The sequence below is a fragment of the Microcebus murinus genome, chromosome 4 (assembly GCF_040939455.1).
Source record: "Microcebus murinus isolate Inina chromosome 4, M.murinus_Inina_mat1.0, whole genome shotgun sequence".
In the NCBI taxonomy this organism is placed as follows: Eukaryota; Metazoa; Chordata; class Mammalia; order Primates; family Cheirogaleidae; genus Microcebus; species Microcebus murinus.
The window spans coordinates 15,831,222-15,850,031 of NC_134107.1; the positions used below are offsets into that span (position 1 = coordinate 15,831,222).

The 18,810-nt window shown below is 38.9% G+C and overlaps 1 protein-coding gene across 1 annotated transcript; it reads right to left on the bottom strand.

Moving 5' to 3' along the window:
• Positions 1-16,960: 16,960 nt before the first annotated feature.
• On the bottom strand, positions 16,961-17,908 carry OR5A1 (olfactory receptor family 5 subfamily A member 1). Its single transcript, XM_012759828.2, has one exon. The coding sequence runs from the start codon at positions 17,906-17,908 to the stop codon at positions 16,961-16,963; it is 948 nt and encodes a 315-aa protein (XP_012615282.2).
• Between the last annotated feature and the right edge of the window lie 902 nt (positions 17,909-18,810).

Here is an 18,810-nt window from a genome sequence, read left to right on the forward strand (position 1 = left end):
CTGCTGCTGTGCTGCTCTTGGGGCTCCCATACAACCCTGAGAAGGTCCCCAACACCCTGCTGCTGGCTTTTGTTGAGACTGAGGCGTGAGTGGATCACACTCTTCACACCTTCTTTTCCATGCTGTGTGCCTGGAAGGGGCCCAACTTCTCTGGTTGCCATTTTGACAGTTTGATGCTGGGCTGTGCCTCACCCTTGGGCAGAATTCGGTCCTACATGGTCGCAGCTGCCACCCAGCTGCGGACAGGGAAACTAGATTCTCCTATGCATACCTATGAAAATACACACTGCCCTATAACTGGCTGCTGTGAGACTGAGACATAAATGGACTGGATTCCCTATAGCAGGCATCTCAAACTATGGCCCATGGGCCACATACGGCCCACAGAGGACATTTATCTGGCCCACTGGGTGTTTTTGCCGCCACTGCCTGTCCTGCTTAGCAGCCAACTCGTCCCGGGCCCACAGTGCGCATGTGTGGAATGTGCGCTGCACTCTCCAACGGCCCTCCAACGGTCTGAGGGACAGTGAACTGGCCCCCTGTTTAAAAAGTTTGAGGACCCTTGCCCTACAGCTTCTTGCCCATGCTGCTCACCTGAGCAAGGCCTCTGGTAGCAGGCCCACAGCTGGCACCATTTAGAGACTTTAATGCTGGGATGCGCTCCACTCTTAGGCCAAGTTTGAGGTGATGCAGCTGCAGTTGTTACCCAACCTGGGAGGGACAAGGAAGATTGAGCCCTCTTAAGCACACCTAGAAAATAGTCACCACCCTGCCATCAGTGGCATGGGTCTGCAGACTAGCCCACTCATCCCACTGTAGCTACCAGCAATGCTGGCATGGACCCTTTTGGTCCTAGTGGATTACTCCACCACTGCAACAGCCATCACCCACATCACACCAGCTGCTGAGGAGCCTGAGAACCTAGCCACACACTTGGCTCACTCCTCCCACTATTAACTCCTGAGAAAGCCACCTGGAGGCCCAAGAATTGGCCCTCCAGAACCTACTAACACTGGTGCTAGTGTAAACTTCTCTGGGACCTAAAAACAGGCATACATAGCCCATGGCTGCTACCACCAGGGACTGAAAACTGGCTCAGTTGGTGTCCAATTCCCCTGTAAAACTTCACCACAGCCTCAACTAATAACCCTAAGCAACCAAGAAAATCACAGATACACTAACCCTGTGTACTGCTTAAGAAATCATGTAAAGATCACAGTACATCAGGCACCCAAACCAAAGCCAACATGTCCTACTTAAGCAACAATATGCACACCTCTTCAGGAAAAATTCCCCCCTATGAAAGAAATTTATAAAAAATTAGATGAAGTGTCTGCTACACTAGATGTGCAAATATCAATGGCAGGACACAGGAAACATCAAAAAGCAGGGAAATATGATGCCAGCAAAAGACCAAAACAATTCCCCAGCAACAAATCCCAATTAAAAAGAACTCCTCAGAATGCCAGACAAAGAATTCAAAATATCAATTTTAATGAAACTCAAGAAGATGCAAGAGAAATCTGATAACCAACACAAATAAATCAGTTTAGGATATGAATAAGAAATTCACCAAGGAGATAGATATCTTAAAAAAAAAAAAACCAAACAGAAATTCTGGAAATGAAAAATTCATTAAAGGAAATACAAAATATATTGGAAAGCTTCAATAATAGACTAGACCAAGTAGAAGGATGAATCTCAGAACTTGAAGACAGATCTTTTGAAATAATCCAGTCAGAAAAAAATAAGAAAAAAAGAACAAAAAAGAATGAATAAAGCCTTTGAGACATCTGGGACTATGTAAAGTGACCAAACTTATGAATTATCAGTATTCCTACAGGGAAAGAGAGATCAAAACATTTAGAAAACTTATTTAAGGAAACAATCAACAAAAACTTCCCAAGCCTAGAAAGAGAGTTAAGCATTCAGATAAAGAAGGCCCAGCCTCAGCAACATAGTAAGACCACTACCTCTACAAAAAATAGAAAATTTAGCTGGGTATGGTGGCACACACCTGTAGTCCCAGCTACTCTGGAGGCTGAGATAGAAGGATCACCTGAGCCCCGGAGTCTAGGGTTGCTGTGAACTATGATGACACTACTGCACTCTAGCCCAGGCAACAGAGCAAGACTCTGTCTCAAATAAATACATAAATAAATAAAAAGTGGGCTAAGGACATGAATAGAAACTTTTAAAAAGATGACAATTACATGGCCAATAAGCATATGCAGAAATGCTCAACATCACTAATCATCAGAGAAATGCATATTAAAACCACAATAGGATATTCTCTTACATCAATCAGGATGGCTATTATTAAAAAGACAAAAAATAACAGATGTTGGTGATGCAGAGAAAAGGGAACTCTTATACACTGTGGATGGGAATGTAGAATAGTGCAACATCTATGGAGAACAATGTGGAGATTTCTCAAAGAACTAAAAATAGAACTCCCATATGATCCAGTAATCCCACTTCTGAAAAGAAAAGAAATTTATATATAAAAAAGATACATGCATTCATATATTTGTTGTAGCATTATTCACAATAGCAAAGATATGGAATCAACCCAAGTGTCCATCAGCAGAGGACTGGATAAAGAAATGTGGTACATATACACAAGGGAATTCTATTCAGCTGTAAAAAAGAATGAAACTGTGTCTTTCGAAGCAATATCAATGGAACTGAGGCCATTATCTTAAGTGAAACAACTCAGACACAGAAAGACAAATACTGCATGTTCTCACTTATAAGTGGGAGCTAAATAATGTGGACACATGGAAGCAGAGTGTGGAACAATGGACAGTGCAGACTCAGAGGGGTGGGGGGTCGGTGGGGGTGGATGATGGGAGGTTGCTTGGTGAGTACGACGTGTGTTGCTTCAGTGATAGATGCACTGAAGGCCTTGACTTCACCACAATGCAATATATACAAATAAAAAATAAATTGGAAAAAAGAATATTTGTGTGTCTCAAGGGCTCATATCCCAGATAATTTTTAAAAATTTCAGTTCTCAGTAGATTTTTATCTATTTAAAATTTAATAGTTGAGATGATCAAACTCCAACTTAACAATAAAAAGTGGACAGTTTGCATTTGAAGCAATGGAATAAAAAAGATAAGGATAAGAAAAAAGAAAGCATACTATAATATATTAGATGAAAAAAGAATAGAGCACATTCCCTGAAAAAAAAAAGCATAATAAAATTTTCTATAAACACCTTGCTCTTGATTTTTCTTTTCTTAGATTGTCAAAGTTGGGTCTATTTTACAGTTTCGTTTCGAGGGTTAGAACATACATCCACAAAGCTTCTTAGATAAAAAATTTGTAATCTTCCTAGGTCTCTGATGTTCCCAAATTAGACTAATTTCATTCCTTTGGAAAAGTGAATTGACTCTTTTATTTTTAATTAAAATTTTTAAAAAGTTAAAAAAATGTATATAGTTTAGGTATACAACCCAATAGGAATCTTATTTTAATAAGCCAGAACCCAGTAACACATTACCTAGAACTGGTACTCTGGAGTTTTTTTATTGACACCTAGAAAATCATAGACAGCTATGCAAATAGTATAATGTATTTGGAATTGTTATTGCCTTTTATCAAGGGTTTCTGCATGGAAGAGCGTCCACCTAGTGATTGTATCAAGGGTGGGATCTATTCTATACTCTCTATTTGAGACCCCAAAGGAGACATTTATCCTAGACCCAAGTGCAAGGGAAAACTCCCCTGGGACTCTAATAAGATTCCTCTTCTTAGACAATGAGGACTTTATAAGTGACTATACCTTTTTGTTTTGATGTCCAGACACTCAAAAACATACGTAGCTTAATTTCTTATTCCATATTTTTTACACGTTGCCTCTTAGTTCCTTACTTATATCTTATTGTTTTATTGATTGTGTTTTGTTGTTATTGATGTAAGTTCTCTCTAATCCTTTGTGGAACGTGATTGGAAATACCCTGGTTACTAAGGTAGAGATGGATTTTCCTGGGTATAAGGGAACCAGCAGGTGGAGAGTAAGCACCGGTCATTCCAAGGCTGTATTGGAATGAGGCACTGGCTGGGAGAGCACAGTAGTCGTGAGAGACAGGAGCTCAGAGAGGGAGTATGGAAACCAGGGGGGTAGGTGGCACTGGGAGTCAGGCTTGTAGAACGTACAGGAGGTGAGGAGCCACAAAAGTCATGCACTGTCTACAGTTTTCCTAGTTGTGCCGTAATCAGTATTTTCAAATAATGCTGCACTCAACATGTTGTAAATGCATTTTTGTGTGCATCTGCGATTTCTTTAAGGCATATTCCCAGAAATGGACTTACTATGTCAAGTTTTCTAATTTTAACTGATGATTAAGATATTGTAAAGAAATAGCCCAATTCTAATTGTGTTTGAATGTTTGATTTCTTTTTATAGATAGATACTATGATCTGAAATAGATCATAACACTTTAACTTCTCATAGAAATGGAAGACTGAAGAAGATTTTGTCATCTTAATAATATAAATATCAAAAATTAAAGTTTTAGAATAAAACTTAAGTAAATGTTCTCATAATTTCTGGAGTAAAGGAGCATTACATCAAAAATTATTAGATTTTACTAAGTAAAAACATGCAACATCAATGTTTAAAAGCATTATAAATAAGTTAGAAACTAAATATAAATGAAGAACTAGGGACAATTTCTATAAAAAAACAGAACAAAACAGGCTAGTGTCTTTGATGTATAAGGAGCTCTTATAAATCCATAAGAAACAGATACTTTAAAACGAAAATGGGTCATGATTCACAGAGAAATACAGTTGGCCAGCCCACATATGAAAGGATGTTCAATCAGAATATTAATCAAATAAATGCAAATTAAAATTATAATGAGCTATCACTTCTCCTCTAGAAGATTAGCCAATGTTGAAAGAGTCCATGATTGGCATGGACGTGGGGAAAGAGTCACCTTCGTATATGGTTGATGGGAGTGTGTACAGTAACGCAATTTCTGGGGTATTTCTGGACATGAGTCAAAATGTAAAGTGTACAAACCCTGTGACTCAGAAATTCTATTTAGAAATTTATGCTAAAGAATAAACTAAATGCTTAATGTTATAAATACAAAGAAAGCTCATCACAGCACTGTTTAAAATAGAAGAAATTAGAATTTAAGTGTCTGATACAGAAAATTGATTCAATAAATATGATACATAGTACAATTTAGAATTTGCAGCCATTCAAATGTATTCTACATTGATAATGTAGAATTATGCTTGTAGACATGAAAGGATTCCTTTCAATGACAGGTTAAAACACTGAATGTATCATATAATGTTTTTTTGGGGGGGTAAATCTATATACATAGAAGTCTGGAAAGGCATCTATCACAATAGTAGCAGACATTATCTGTGGCTAATTGGATTTTGGCAATTTCACTTTAAAAAGACATTCTATTGTGTCCAATTTAAATAAAAAATGATTTTAAATGGCTTCTGAATTTGAAAATCAGAAAAACTCATATACCTATTTACATATTGAAGTAAAAGGTTTTCCTAATTAATTTGAGCTTATTCTATGCCTCTTGTATTTTTCTTTTCCTTTTCTGTAAAATTGTTCTAAGAAAGCTGTCTTATTAAAGGAAAGAGGTGTGTAGGGAATACAGTTCTAATTTTCCTTTTGGTATGTTATGGCACCATGAGGCTTCGGCTAGAGGCATTCAGCAGAGAGCCTGGGACCAGCCAGCTCAGTTCCTGGGAAATGAGGTTGAAACTACTTATTCTTGGCTTCTCTTTCAAATTAATATTATTCCACCAGCTCTTCTGGCCAATCCCTTAGAAGGTTCTAGACTACCAGGCTCAATGTCAGGTCAGGATCAAATGACAGTCTTTCTATTTGTTGACCTCAGGGTTGCATTATCAAACGTAGAGGTAGCTTGAAGCCAGATTCAAGTAGTTTAATTTTGGCTGGGTAGCCCTGACCAAACTAACCCTTCGGAACCTCAGAATCTTCTTCTATGAAATGGGGAGCATACAGCTTGCATCACAGTGCGGTGTACTTGTGATAATCTAGCCTTTTTTTACTCCCTGTCATTATGTGTCTATTTGTGTCTACCCTTCCCTCCAAATGTAAACTCCCTGAAGGCAGGACTTTCTCTTGTCACTATTGTATCCCCAGCTCCTGCCTGGCACATATCAGTTATTTAATAATTTTTTTGAATAGATGAATGAATGGCTGTCCTGTGCCTACTATGCAGTAGTGCCCCAAGAAATATTTGTTTTCCTTTGTTCCATCTTCAGTCTTATCCTCCATCCTCCATTCCCTTGTGCTGCTGTATAAGTCAATTAAGTAGTTTAGTACATATGAGAGCACGCTGTTAACCTCAAAGCATTATACAAATGTACTATATTAACATTGTCACAAAGTTAATATTGTTATAAAATGGTGTTTCTCTCCCTGCTTCCAAATAGCTTTTAATCTTTTTTTTAGAAAGGGACTATACTAGTTAATTTTGTACACATCATAGGTGCTCAGTAAATGTTAATGGAATAAGTTTTAGTTTTTAAAAATTACCTAAATTCAATATGTTTTAAGAAGCCCAATATTTTTCATTAGAGGCAGGAGATCTTAATCAGCCTAAAGCTTTTAGTTCAAAGTAGCATATACTTAAAGAATGGACATTTTGCCCTTTAGGGACACTATTGAAATCATAAACTATATGTGAACTGAACTAAAGTTGCCTGCAGGCAATTGTGTTTTCAGGATGTTCTTACTTACCTTTGTGTTAGAAAGGTGAGCCTGCCAGGTTCCCCATCTTCACTGCTCTGCCCTTCTTCACCCAAATACACAGTCTACACTGTTCCCACAGACACTGAACTGGGAAGTCTAATATAATCATCAGCATAGGGAATAGTGTTGGATATTTGTAGGAAACATAATTTTCAATGGAGAAGCTAGCAGTTGCAGATGCAGTGGGAGTTATTAAAAAGTTACTAGGCAACATGTATACATATTTTTCTGTCTCTCATACACACGTATACTCATCCATTACAATAAGACATCTAATGAGATGATGAAACTATGTACAGGAAAGTCTGAGCAATCTCCAAAGGCCACTGCCCTAAACTATATCGGTGTTGAATTTGATGCAAGGTCCTTGTATTATACCTGTTACAGCAATTTTATCAACCATGTTATCATGCAAGAGTCAATTTCATATGACGAATGTGACAGTGGTCACAACTTTGGTAATACGATTGATCTTCTTCAAAAGGATCAATTATAATAATCAACCAAAATGTGTATTGAATGCTTTCTGTGTGTCAGGCACAGTTCTAGATGCTGTGAACATAGCAATGAACAGACAGATATAATTTCCACCCTTGAGCATGTAATGCCAACTGTGATGATTCATACCAAAGGGAAAGAATGGGGAGAGGATGGCCCAGAGATTTAGTGTGGTTCAGAGCGCCTGAGAATACTTCCTTAGGTGAAGTGGCATTTGATTATAGTAAGAATCCCTGACATTTATCTAATATAATGTTTGAAATTTTTTCTGAGATTTTCAAAAGTCCATTTTCTTTTTTGGGCTTATAATAATTCCGTAAGACCTAGGCATTGGATGTGACCATCTTTCTTACACAGAGGCCTAGGCTGAGAAATGGAGACACTGGCAAATTGGGTCCCCTAGACTGGGCTTCCTGGTCTGGAGGCTCCTATACACGTGAAGGGGACTTCAGTTCAGGGCTTCTTAAGGAGTGAGGATGGAGGAACCCTAAATGGATTAGTAAATGTGGGGGACTCCCTTGCCTTCTTCTCCTGCTTCCCTGCAGAGGGACTTAACCCTGAAATGGCACTCCTGGTTTTGCACCCTCTCCATTCAGTTCCCTCTAGCAAGGTAGGGGTGATTTAAAGGATTGATGAGTTTTAGAAAAAAATTAGGCAGGTACCTTGGCTCCCTGATCTTTCTTCTCTTTCTTTGGGATCTGCCTTTCTGCAGAGAACATGTTGAATGGTTTCTTCTCAGCTGCACAGTAAGCACAACAGGGCAGGACTGCTCCTGCTGGGTTAGCCTGTCTAATTCTGGGGTGCAGTCTGGGGCAGCCATTGGGCCAGATATTGAAGCCATGTCCACCAACAGAACATTATCAGGAATCAAGCCGATACTTTGATTTTTATCTGCCTGTCTCCTGCAGTTCTCTCGGTAGGTTCTACACCTTGTTGGAGTACAAGAATATCTCTCTTAGTTCCCTGAAAAGCCAAAGATCTCATTTTACATTATATTAGTTATTTTTATGTGCCTGTTATTTCCTCTAGAACAAATCCCCAGAGAGCAGGTTCCACATCTCATTGATTTTTGCATCTTTAACAATTCACCTAGTCAGATTCAATGAATGCAGGTAGAATTGCGTGATTGAAACAGGAGATGAACTGCCTTCCATTGGCGGTGATTTCTTGTCATCTTCTAACACTCCCCTTCTCCTGCTGCCATTGCACCCCTGCAGTAAAATAAGAACAGAAACAAAACCACAATCTATTTAAAGTGAGTCTATTTAAACCTCATCCTACACTACCCACTTTTGGCCCCATAGTCACTTCCTGCAGCTACCTATCCATATAAGTCAACTAAATGACTTAACGCGTGTGTGAATACACTGGAAGTGTCTAAGCACTATATGAAAGTAAAGTGTTCATCTCATCATAATGCTAATGTCATTGTGTAGGTGTGTTTCTGTGACACCAGGTGGAGAGAGGAGTGCTGTTCTGTGACGCAGGAGCAGGGAACAGAAGGTAGAAGAGCAGTAGGGACAGTTGGCTAGAAGAGGCAAGAGGGCCAAATTCCTCCTGTTGGGTGGGCAAATTGCTCCACTCAACACCTGGCAACTGCTGGTCTTTTTACTGACTCCACAGTTTTGCCTTTTCCAGAAGGTTACATAGCTGGAATTATGTACTATAATTTTTCAGACTGGCTTACTTCACTTAACTATATGCACTTAAACTTCCTCCATATCTTTTTGTGGCTCAATAGCTCATTTCTTTTTATCTCTAAATAATATTCCACTGTATTGATGAACTACAATTTGTTTATCCATTCACCCATTAAAGGACATCTTGGTTCCTTCCAGTTTTGGGTAATTATGAATAAACATGCTATAAATATTTGTGTATATAAGTTTTCAACTCAGTTGATTAAATACCTAGAATCATGACTGCTAGATCATATGGTAAGACCATATTTAAATTTGTAACAACATGCCAAACAATCTTGCAAAGCGGTGCTTGTACCATTTTGCATTCCCACCAGCAATGAACGAGGGTTCCTGTTGCTCCATCCACATCCTCATCAGCCTTTGATGTTGTCAGGGTTCTGGATCTGGGCCATTCCAATGGGTGTGTAGTGGTATCTTGTTTTAATTTGCATTTCCCTGATGACTTATGATGTTGAGCATCTTTTCATGTGCTTATTTGCTACCTATATGTCTTGTGTGGTGAGGTGTATGTTCAGATATTTTTCCCATTTTTAAATTGGATTGTTTTTTTATTGTAGAGTTTTAAGAGTTCTTTATATATTTTGGATATAAGTCTTTCTATCAGATATGTGTTTTGTAAATATTCTCTCCCGGTTTGTAGCAAGCCTTTTCATTCTCTTAACAGTGACTTCTGCAGAGCAGAAGTTTTTCATTTCAGTAAAGTCCAACTTAATTTTTCTTTCATAGATTATGCTTTTATTGCTGTGTCTAAGAACTCATTACCAAGCCCAAGGTCATCCAGATTTTCTCTCATGTTATCTTCTAGACATTTTATAGTCTTGTGTTTTAGATTTAAGTCCATGACACATTTTGAGTTAATTTTTTGTAAAGGCTGTAAGGTCTGTATCTAGATTCTTTAAAAACATTTTTTTTTTTTTTTTGCATATAGATGTCCAATTGTTTCAGCACCACTTATTGAAAAAACTGTCTTTTCTTCACTGAATTGCCTTTGTTCCTTTGTCAAAGATCAGTTGACTATATTTGTGGGGGTCTATTTCTGGGCTTTCTCAGGTGTGGCATGATATTTGCCTATCATGCTGTGTTGATTCAAGACTTATGGTAAGTCTTGAAGTTGTATAGTGTCAGTATTCCTACTTTGTTCTTACTTTTTTCTCATCTTTCTTCAGTATTTTTGTATGCATGTTCCTTTTTTCCATATAAATGTTAGCATCAATTTGTTGATATCCACAAAATAACTTTTTTTGGATTTTGATTTAGATTGTGTTGAATTTATAGATCAAGTTGGGAAGAATTGATGTCCTAATAATATTTAATCTTCTTGGTAATGAACATGAAATATTTCTCCATTTAATTAGTCTTCTTTGATTTATTTCATCAGAGTTTTGTAATTTTCTTCATAGAGAACTTATGTATATTTTGTTTTGAATATTGTGTTATGCTATTGTGATGGTTAATTTTATACATCAACTTGACCGTGCCACAGAATGCCCAGATTAAACATCATTTCTGGGTGTGTCTGTGAGAGTGTTTCTGGATAAGATTAGAATTTAAATGGACTCAGTAAAGTAGATCTCTCCCCAGTGTGAGTAGGCATTACCCAATCCATTGAGGGCTCAAAATAGAATGAAAAGGCAGAGTAAGGAGCAATTCAGCTCCTTTGTTTCTTGTCTGCTTGCTTGACCTGGAATATTGGTCTCCTGACCTTGGACTGAGATTTGCATCATGGGCTCCCCTGGTTCTCAGGCCTTTGAACTCAGACAGGAATTACACCATCAGCTTTCCTGGGTGTCCAGCTTGCAAACAGCAGATCATGGCACTTAGCCTTCATAACTGTGCCAGCCATTTCCTCATAATAAGTAGCTTCCTATGTATATCCTATTTGGCCTATTTCTCTGGAGAATCCTGACTAATAACAGTTATGAATATCTAAGTATTTCATTTTTTGGTACTAATGTAAATGGCATTGAGTTTTTAAATTTCAAATTCCAATTGTTTATTGCTGGTATATAGGAAAGCAATGAACTTTTATACATTAGTATCCTGCAAACTCACTATAATTGTTTATTAGTTCTAGGAATTTGTTTTCATCAATGTTTTGGGATTTTCTACATGGCCAATCAAGTCATCTATGAACAAAGATTTTTATTTCTTTTTTCCCAATCTGGATCTTTTTAATTTTTTTTCCTTGTCTTGTTGAATTAGCTAGAACTTCCAGTAGAATATCGAAAAGGAGTGATGAAAGGGAACATCATTACTTTGTTTCTGATTTTAGGGGGAAAGCAACTAGTTTCTCATAATTAAATATGATGTTACTTCTAGGATTTTTTGTAGATAGTTATTTTTTATCAAGTTGAGGAAGTTCCCCTCTATTCCTAATTTGCTGAGAGTACTTTTAAAATCATGAATATATGTTGGATTTTGTCAAATGCTTTTTCTGAACCAATTGATATGATAATATGATTTTTCTTCTTTAGTCTGTTTATGTGCTTGATGACTTCAACTGTGTACCTGGAAAAAATTCCACTTGGTCATGGTGTATAATTCTTTTTAAACATTGCTTGATTAATTTTACTGATATTTTATTGAGAATTTGTACAACTAAATTTATGCTATATCTAGGTCTGTAGTTTTATTTCTTGTGATGTCTTTATCTGGCCCCATAGAGTGAATAAGGAAGTATTTTGTCTGCTTCTGTTTTCTGGAAGGGATTGTAGGCAATTGGTATGATTTCTTTCTTAGATATTTGATAGAATCCATCTGGGAAGCCATTTAGGCATGGTGCCTTCTCTTTTTTTTTTGAAGCTTATTAATTTTTTTATAAATATAGGCTTATTTCTCTTGATTGAGTTTTGGTAGTTTGTATCTTTCAAGAAATGGTCTACTTCACTAAATTAGCAAATTTGTAGATATAGAGTTGTTCATAATATTCCTTAATTATCTTTTAATGTCCATGGAATCAGTAGTCTCCTCTTTCTTTCTTTTTTTTCTCCCCTGGTTGGCCTGAATAAAGGTTTATCAATTTTATTGATCTTTTCAAAGAACCTGGTATTAGTTTGATTGATTTTCTCCTTTGATATCTTGTTTTTCAATTTTACTAATTTCTGCTCTAATTTTTATTTCTGTTTCTTTTCTTGATTTACACTTATATTAGTCTTCTTTCTCTAGTTTCCTAATGTGGAACCTTAGATTATTGATTTTAGATTTTTCTTCTTTTCTAATGTATGCATTCAATGCTGTAAGTTTTCTTTTCTTTTTTTTTTTTTTTTGAGACAGAGTCTTGCTTTGTTGTCCAGGCTAGAGTGAGTGCCGTGGCGTCAGCCTAGCTCACAGCAACCTCAAACTCCTGGGCTCCAGTGATCCTTCTGCCTCAGCCTCCCGAGTAGCTGGGACTACAGGCATGCGCCACCATGCCCGGCTAATTTTTATATATATATCAGTTGGCCAATTAATTTCTTTCTATTTATAGTAGAGACGGGGTCTCGCTCTTGCTCAGGCTGGTTTTGAACTCCTGACCTTGAGCAATCCGCCCGCCTCGGCCTCCCAAGAGCTAGGATTACAGGCGTGAGCCACAGCGCCCGGCCTGTAAGTTTTCTTTTAAGCACTACTTTCACTGTATCCCACAAGTCTTGATAAATTACATTTTCATTTTCATTTAGTTTAAAATATTTTTAATTTTTCTTAACGCTCCTTTAACCCATGTATCATTTAGAATTATGTTGTTTCATCTACAAATATTTTGGCATTGTTTTTCCATCTATCTTTTTGTTGTTGCTTTCTCATTTAATTCCATAGTGGTCTGAGAGCATACTTTGCATGATTTGTTAAGGTATGTTTTATGGCTCAGAATATGGTCTATCTTGGTGAACATTCTATGTGAGCTTGGGAAGACTGTGTACTCTGCTGTTGTTGGATGAAGTATTTCATATATATCCAGTAGAACCAGTTGATTAGTGATGCTATTCAATTTAACTGTATCTTAAATGATTTTCTGCCTATTGGATTTGGTAATTACTGACAGATGTTGAGATCTCCAGCTGTAATAGTGGATTTGTCTATTTCTCCTTGTAGTTCTACCAGTTTTTGCCTCATGTATTTTGATACTCTGTTGTTAAGTGCATATCCACTAAGGACTGTTACATATTCTTGAAGAATTGACCCTTTTATCATTATAATTATAAAGACCCGCTCTTTATTTCTGATCATTTTCCTTATTCCGAAGTCTGCTTTATCTCAAATGGATATGTCTTCCCAGATTTCTTTTTATTAGTGTTTAAATGGTATATCTTTTTTCCATCCCTTTACTTTTCATCTGTATCTTTATATTTAAAGTGAATTTCTATAGAAAACATATGGTTAGATCTTGCTTTTAATCCACTGTGCAGTCTGCTTTTTAATTGTTGTATTTAGAACATTTATTTTTCATATTAGCTGGCTTTAAAAAGCCTTTTAAAAACTATAGACTATAGTTCACTTGCAACAAAATAAGGCATAATTATAGAACAAATCCCATGTAACCATCATCCAGGTCAAGAAATGAAACATGGTATTATAGTTTGCATGTTTGTTTCCTCCAAACCTCATGCTGAAATTTGATCCCCAATGTTGGAGGTGAGGCCTAATGAGAGGTGTTTTGGTCATGGGGTCAGATCCTGCATGAGTAGATTACTGCCCCTCCCTGGGGGTAAGTGAGTTCTCACGGTATTAGTTCCGTGAGAGCTGGTTGTTAAAAAGAGACTGGCCCCACCCTCAGGCCCTCTTGGTTCCTCTCTCGCCATGTGGTCTCTGCATGTGCTGGGTCCCCTTTGCTTCCTGCTGTGAGTGAGAGCAGCCTGAGGCCTTAGGCAGATGAGATGCCCAATCATGAACTTTCCAGCCATCAGAAGCCTGAGCCAAATCAACCTTTTTTTCTTTATAAATTACCCAGCCTCAGGTATCTCATTATAGCTACACAAAACAGACTAAGACATGTGACTAGCACTTCAGAAGCCCTAGAATGTTAAACTTGGATCACAGTCCCCACTCCCACCCCCAGACAATCACAATTCTGACTTTTATGGTGATCACTTGCTTGTCTTTCATTAGTTTAACCACTTATGCATTTCTAAACAACGTAGTTAATTTTGTCTACTTTTGAACGTTTTGTGCATGATTATATTGCAAGTATTAGTTTGTGGCTGGCATTTTTTATTTAATGGCATTTTTGTGAGGTCAATCTTTGTTGCTGCATGGAGCTATGATTTGTCACATTTATTACTATATGATATTCTATTGTGTAGAATAACCTAATTATTCATCCACATTGTATTAGTCAGAGTTTTCCAGAGAAACAGAATCAGATCGATCTATCTATCTATCTATCTATCTATCTATCTATCTATCTATCTATCTATCTATCTATCATCTATCAACTATCTATCTATCTATCTATCTATCTATCTATCTATCTATCTATCTCTTTTTCTCTCTCTCATGTGCATACCTTATTATAAGGAATAGGCCACACAATTTGGAGGCTGACAAGTCCCAAGATATGAAGTCAGCAAGCTGGTGACCAAAAGAGCTGATGGTTAAACTGAATTGATTAAATAAAATAGCAACCATAAAGTCTCTGGCACATGCTCCATAAAAAGTAGGACTCAGTGAACGTTAATTCCTTTACATACATTGTGAGGGAATGGTGGAATGCATCTGAGGAATTGATGTATCTCCAATTAGCTGATAATATAAAACCAGTGAAACAGATAAGATTTTGTTGGTGTGCAAGACCCAGAATGTTTTATACATACTAGTTTAGCTTTTTGTTTTTTTGTTTTCAGCATATTATGGGGGTACAAATGTTAAGGTTCATATATTGTCCTTGCCTCCCCCTCCCCCCTCGAGTCAGAGCTTCAAGCGTGACCATCCCCCAGCCAGTGCACATCTCACTCATTATGTATGTATATACCCATCCCCTCCTCCCTGCTCCCACCTGCCCAACACTTGCTTAGTTAATTAACTCTTACCATTTTCAAAATGTCTTAAAATCTGTGGCTAAGTTTGAGCTTGACCATTTGGGATGCCAGTTTGGGCTTGACAGATGTCTTGGCTATAAAAGTGAAATGGCATAAATTGATATCAATGTTATGTAACCAGGGCTAATTTGAGCCAGACTGTAGTGTTTGTGAAGTTTGTCTCTGACTGCATCGTCTCCTGCTCTGAAACTTTCTTCGTTCACTGTTGCCTTCTCCCTTTAACTTCTCAGGTGCTTGGAGCTTTCTCTCTCAGATCCTTACTGTATAAATGGCTGATGAAACGTAAAGCATAGCCTCCCTAAAAGTGAAAGTTTGCCATTTTAAAAGGAGACAAGCATTAAACTAACAGATGAGTTTCAGATGGTAGAATTCCAGGCATCCACATGAAAATAAGGTGAAGTTTGGAGGTTAAGAACCTCTCTCATGCCTAGAACCTCTCTCAGTGCCTCTTTTTTCACAAACACTTTTTAGATTGCTTATTCCTTGGGTAGGGTCCAAGAGTAAGCAGCTTCTTCAGGAACTTGTTTCCCCCCCCCCTCTCCTCCTGGGAGCAAAGGTTCAAACATGGGTCAGAATACAAATCAGAGGATGTCATCAGAGCAGCAGAAGAGGAAAGGGGAGAATTGGGTTGAGTTTATGGAACAGCAGACAGACTAGAGTAATGCATGGAGAAGACATGCTGAAGAAGTCCCTCTCATCTGTCTTGGTCTTGCAGTTCCCGAAGGGTCCATGAAAAGAGTCTAAACATACCATTCACTTAAAAAGCAAATGCTGACTGACTGCCCTCAGCTTCTCCTTCCTGCCAGTCTATCCTCTAACTACTTTATATTTTGATTTATTCTGGTTTGGATAGAGTCTAATCAGGCATATGTAGCTCCTTCTAATACCAAGATGCTCTGTAAAGAGACGGGAGAGAATTTGAAGCTGGCTTAATCAACTAGGGCTCAAGATTACCATTCGTCCTAGAGCTGGAAGTGTGTGTTTGTGGGTACACATTTGAAGTGAGGAGATAAAGGAGATTGGAGAGAGGTGATAACCCATGAGAATTGCTCCTCTAGTGAGTGTTAATATCATCAGCTTTGGGCAGTAGACATGGGGTTTTCAAATCTGTGGTTAGAGATGTGTTTAGGGAGATGGCTTTCTATCTTTGCAGATGAATCACTGCACTTACTGCTAGAGAACATCTTTGTGAAGGAGGGAGAGCCAAATCCAAAACTCACAGCTCCATGAATTAATCAATCATTGGGGTGTAAAGGGCACTTCCTCGTTGAGTTTTCTAAAATCAAAGGTAATTAATTTCCATCCCAGTGGTCAGTCCCTCAGATTCCCCAGGGTGGATCCAAGTTGGGATTTTCCTTTGTGGTCCAGGAGGAAAACACATGGAGAGTCTGGAAAACACAACAGGATAAACACTTGATCACCTTAAATATTGTCCTCTTCACTCCCCAAAACTTGTTAGCATAGATAATCTCATATTTGTTGAATTTCTGTTGTTTGCCAAGTGTCGTGCTGGACATTTGGAGTCAGGAAGATCTGGGTGTGGATCAGAGTTCTTCCCCTTCCTTCTTGTGTGACCCTGAGCACACAAGTTTAGTTTTTCTTGCTGAGACCTCGTTTCCTTGTTTTGTGACACAGGGATAGTGCAGTGTGCATTGTAGCACTGCAATGAGTATTTAATTAAATAACTTTTGTGTCTGCTACATATTAAGTGCCCAATAAAGGAAAGTTATTGGGATTATTATGAGAATAGGCTATTTGGGGGAGGTTTTTGCTGAGGAAATTTCTTCTCCTTTCTGGCTATCCATGGTGTGGTCAGTGGAAAGGTGACCATGAGGAAAGGTGAGAGGCATCTGGAGGGAGGAGTCTCCCATTTCAAATATGAGCACCGACTGTATCCCTTGCCTAAGGCAGAGATGGCAGTGATTCCTTGGATCATTTAAGTCTGCAGCAGTTTGGAGAAATATGTTTCTCCCCATGGCCTAGAAAAACACTTTCTTCTTCTCCAGCACCTTCCACAGGGCATTTTTGATCTCTTTGTTTCTCAAACTGTAGATGAGAGGGTTCAGCATGGGGATCACCAGCGCATAGAACACAGATACCACCTTATCCCTGCCAGGTGAGTAGCTGGAGCTGGGTCGCAGGTACATGAAAAGGGCCGTCCCAAACAACAGCATCACCACCACCAGGTGCGAGGCACATGTGTTAAAGGCTTTCCATCTGCCTTCGGCTGAGCGGATCTTCAGGACAGCAGACACTATGTAACCATAGGAGATAAGGAGGATGAAGAATGATGTCCCCCCGACAGCGACCACCACAAAGAAATTCACCACCTGACTGAAGAAGGTGTCAGAGCAAGACAGAGCCAGGATTGGCGGAAGGTCGCAGAAGAAGTGATTGATGACGTTGGGTCCGCAGAAGTGGAGTCGAAATATGGAGCTGGCCTGGATCAGGGAGCTCAGAAAGCCACCGATATAGGATCCAGCCACCATGCGTGTGCAGAGGCCCTGGGACATGATCGTGGTATAGCGAAGGGGGCTGGAGATGGCTGCGTGTCTGTCGTACGCCATGGCCGTCAGGAGGAAGCACTCGGTTAGACCCAGGCCCACAAAGAAAAAAAACTGGGTAGCACAGCCCATGAACGAGATGGTCTTCTGCTCCTGGAAGGAGTCAGTGAGCATTTTGGGAGCCACTGTAGAAGAGTAGCAGATGTCAATGAAGGACAGGTTGCTGAGGAAGAAGTACATGGGTGTGTGCAGATGGGTGTCACCTTGGATCAGAAAGATGAGGGCCAGGTTCCAGGCCAGAGTCACTAAATAGATGCCCAGGAAGGTCATGAAGAGGAGGGCCTGGAGTTCTGGATGATCTGTGAATCCCAGGAGAATGAACATGGTGACTGAGGAGCTGTTCCAGCCCTTGGTTGCGGACATATTTCCCACGGACCACTTGGACAAGAGGCAGACCTGGGAGGATAATGGCAACCCGTAACCCAGGTGGTGTCAACAAATAATTATGAAATGCATGAGAGGGAAGGCAGAGGATTACAGAGGGTTACAACTTTATGCAAAGATTTTTTTTTTTTTGAGACAGAGTCTCACTTTGTTGCCCAGGCTAGAGTGAGTGCTGTGGTGTCAGCCTAGCTCACAGCAACCCCAATCTCCTGGGCTCAAGTGATCCTACTGACTCAGCCTCCCAAGTAGCTGGGACTACAGGCATGTGCCACCATGCCCGGCCAATTTTTTTTGTATATACATTTTTAGTTGGTCAATTAATTTTTTTCTATTTTTAGTAGAGACAGGGTCTTGCTCAGGCTGGTTTTGAACTCCCAACCTTGAGCAATCTGCCCGCCTCGGCCTCCCAGAGTGCTAGGATTACAGGCGTGAGCCACCGCGCCTGGCCAGTGCAAAGATTTTTTTTTCCCTCTTTCTGTCTTGATCTCAGTGTCTCTCTCAAAGAAGGCAATTACAGTCATTGTCTTAAATATTAATATTTAGGCAGTATAGCATAGCTGATAGGAGTTTAAACTTTGTCCCCAGACTCCCTGGGATCAACTTCTGCCTCCACAGTTTCACTAGTTGTGTCACTTTGGGCAAGATACCTAATGTTTCTTGCTTCAATTTCCTTATCTTTAAAGCTGAATGATAGCACTTACTTTGTACATTTGCTTTAAGGATTAAATAAGGCAACATATGTAAAGTGCCTGACACATAATAAGTGGCCAGTGAGTTATTATTAGGACAGTTCTGTATGCCCCGGATGAATTAGGTCTTGTGCTGCAATAACTATTCATCTAATTCACTCAAGTTTCAATATTAGAATGAAAAGATCAATG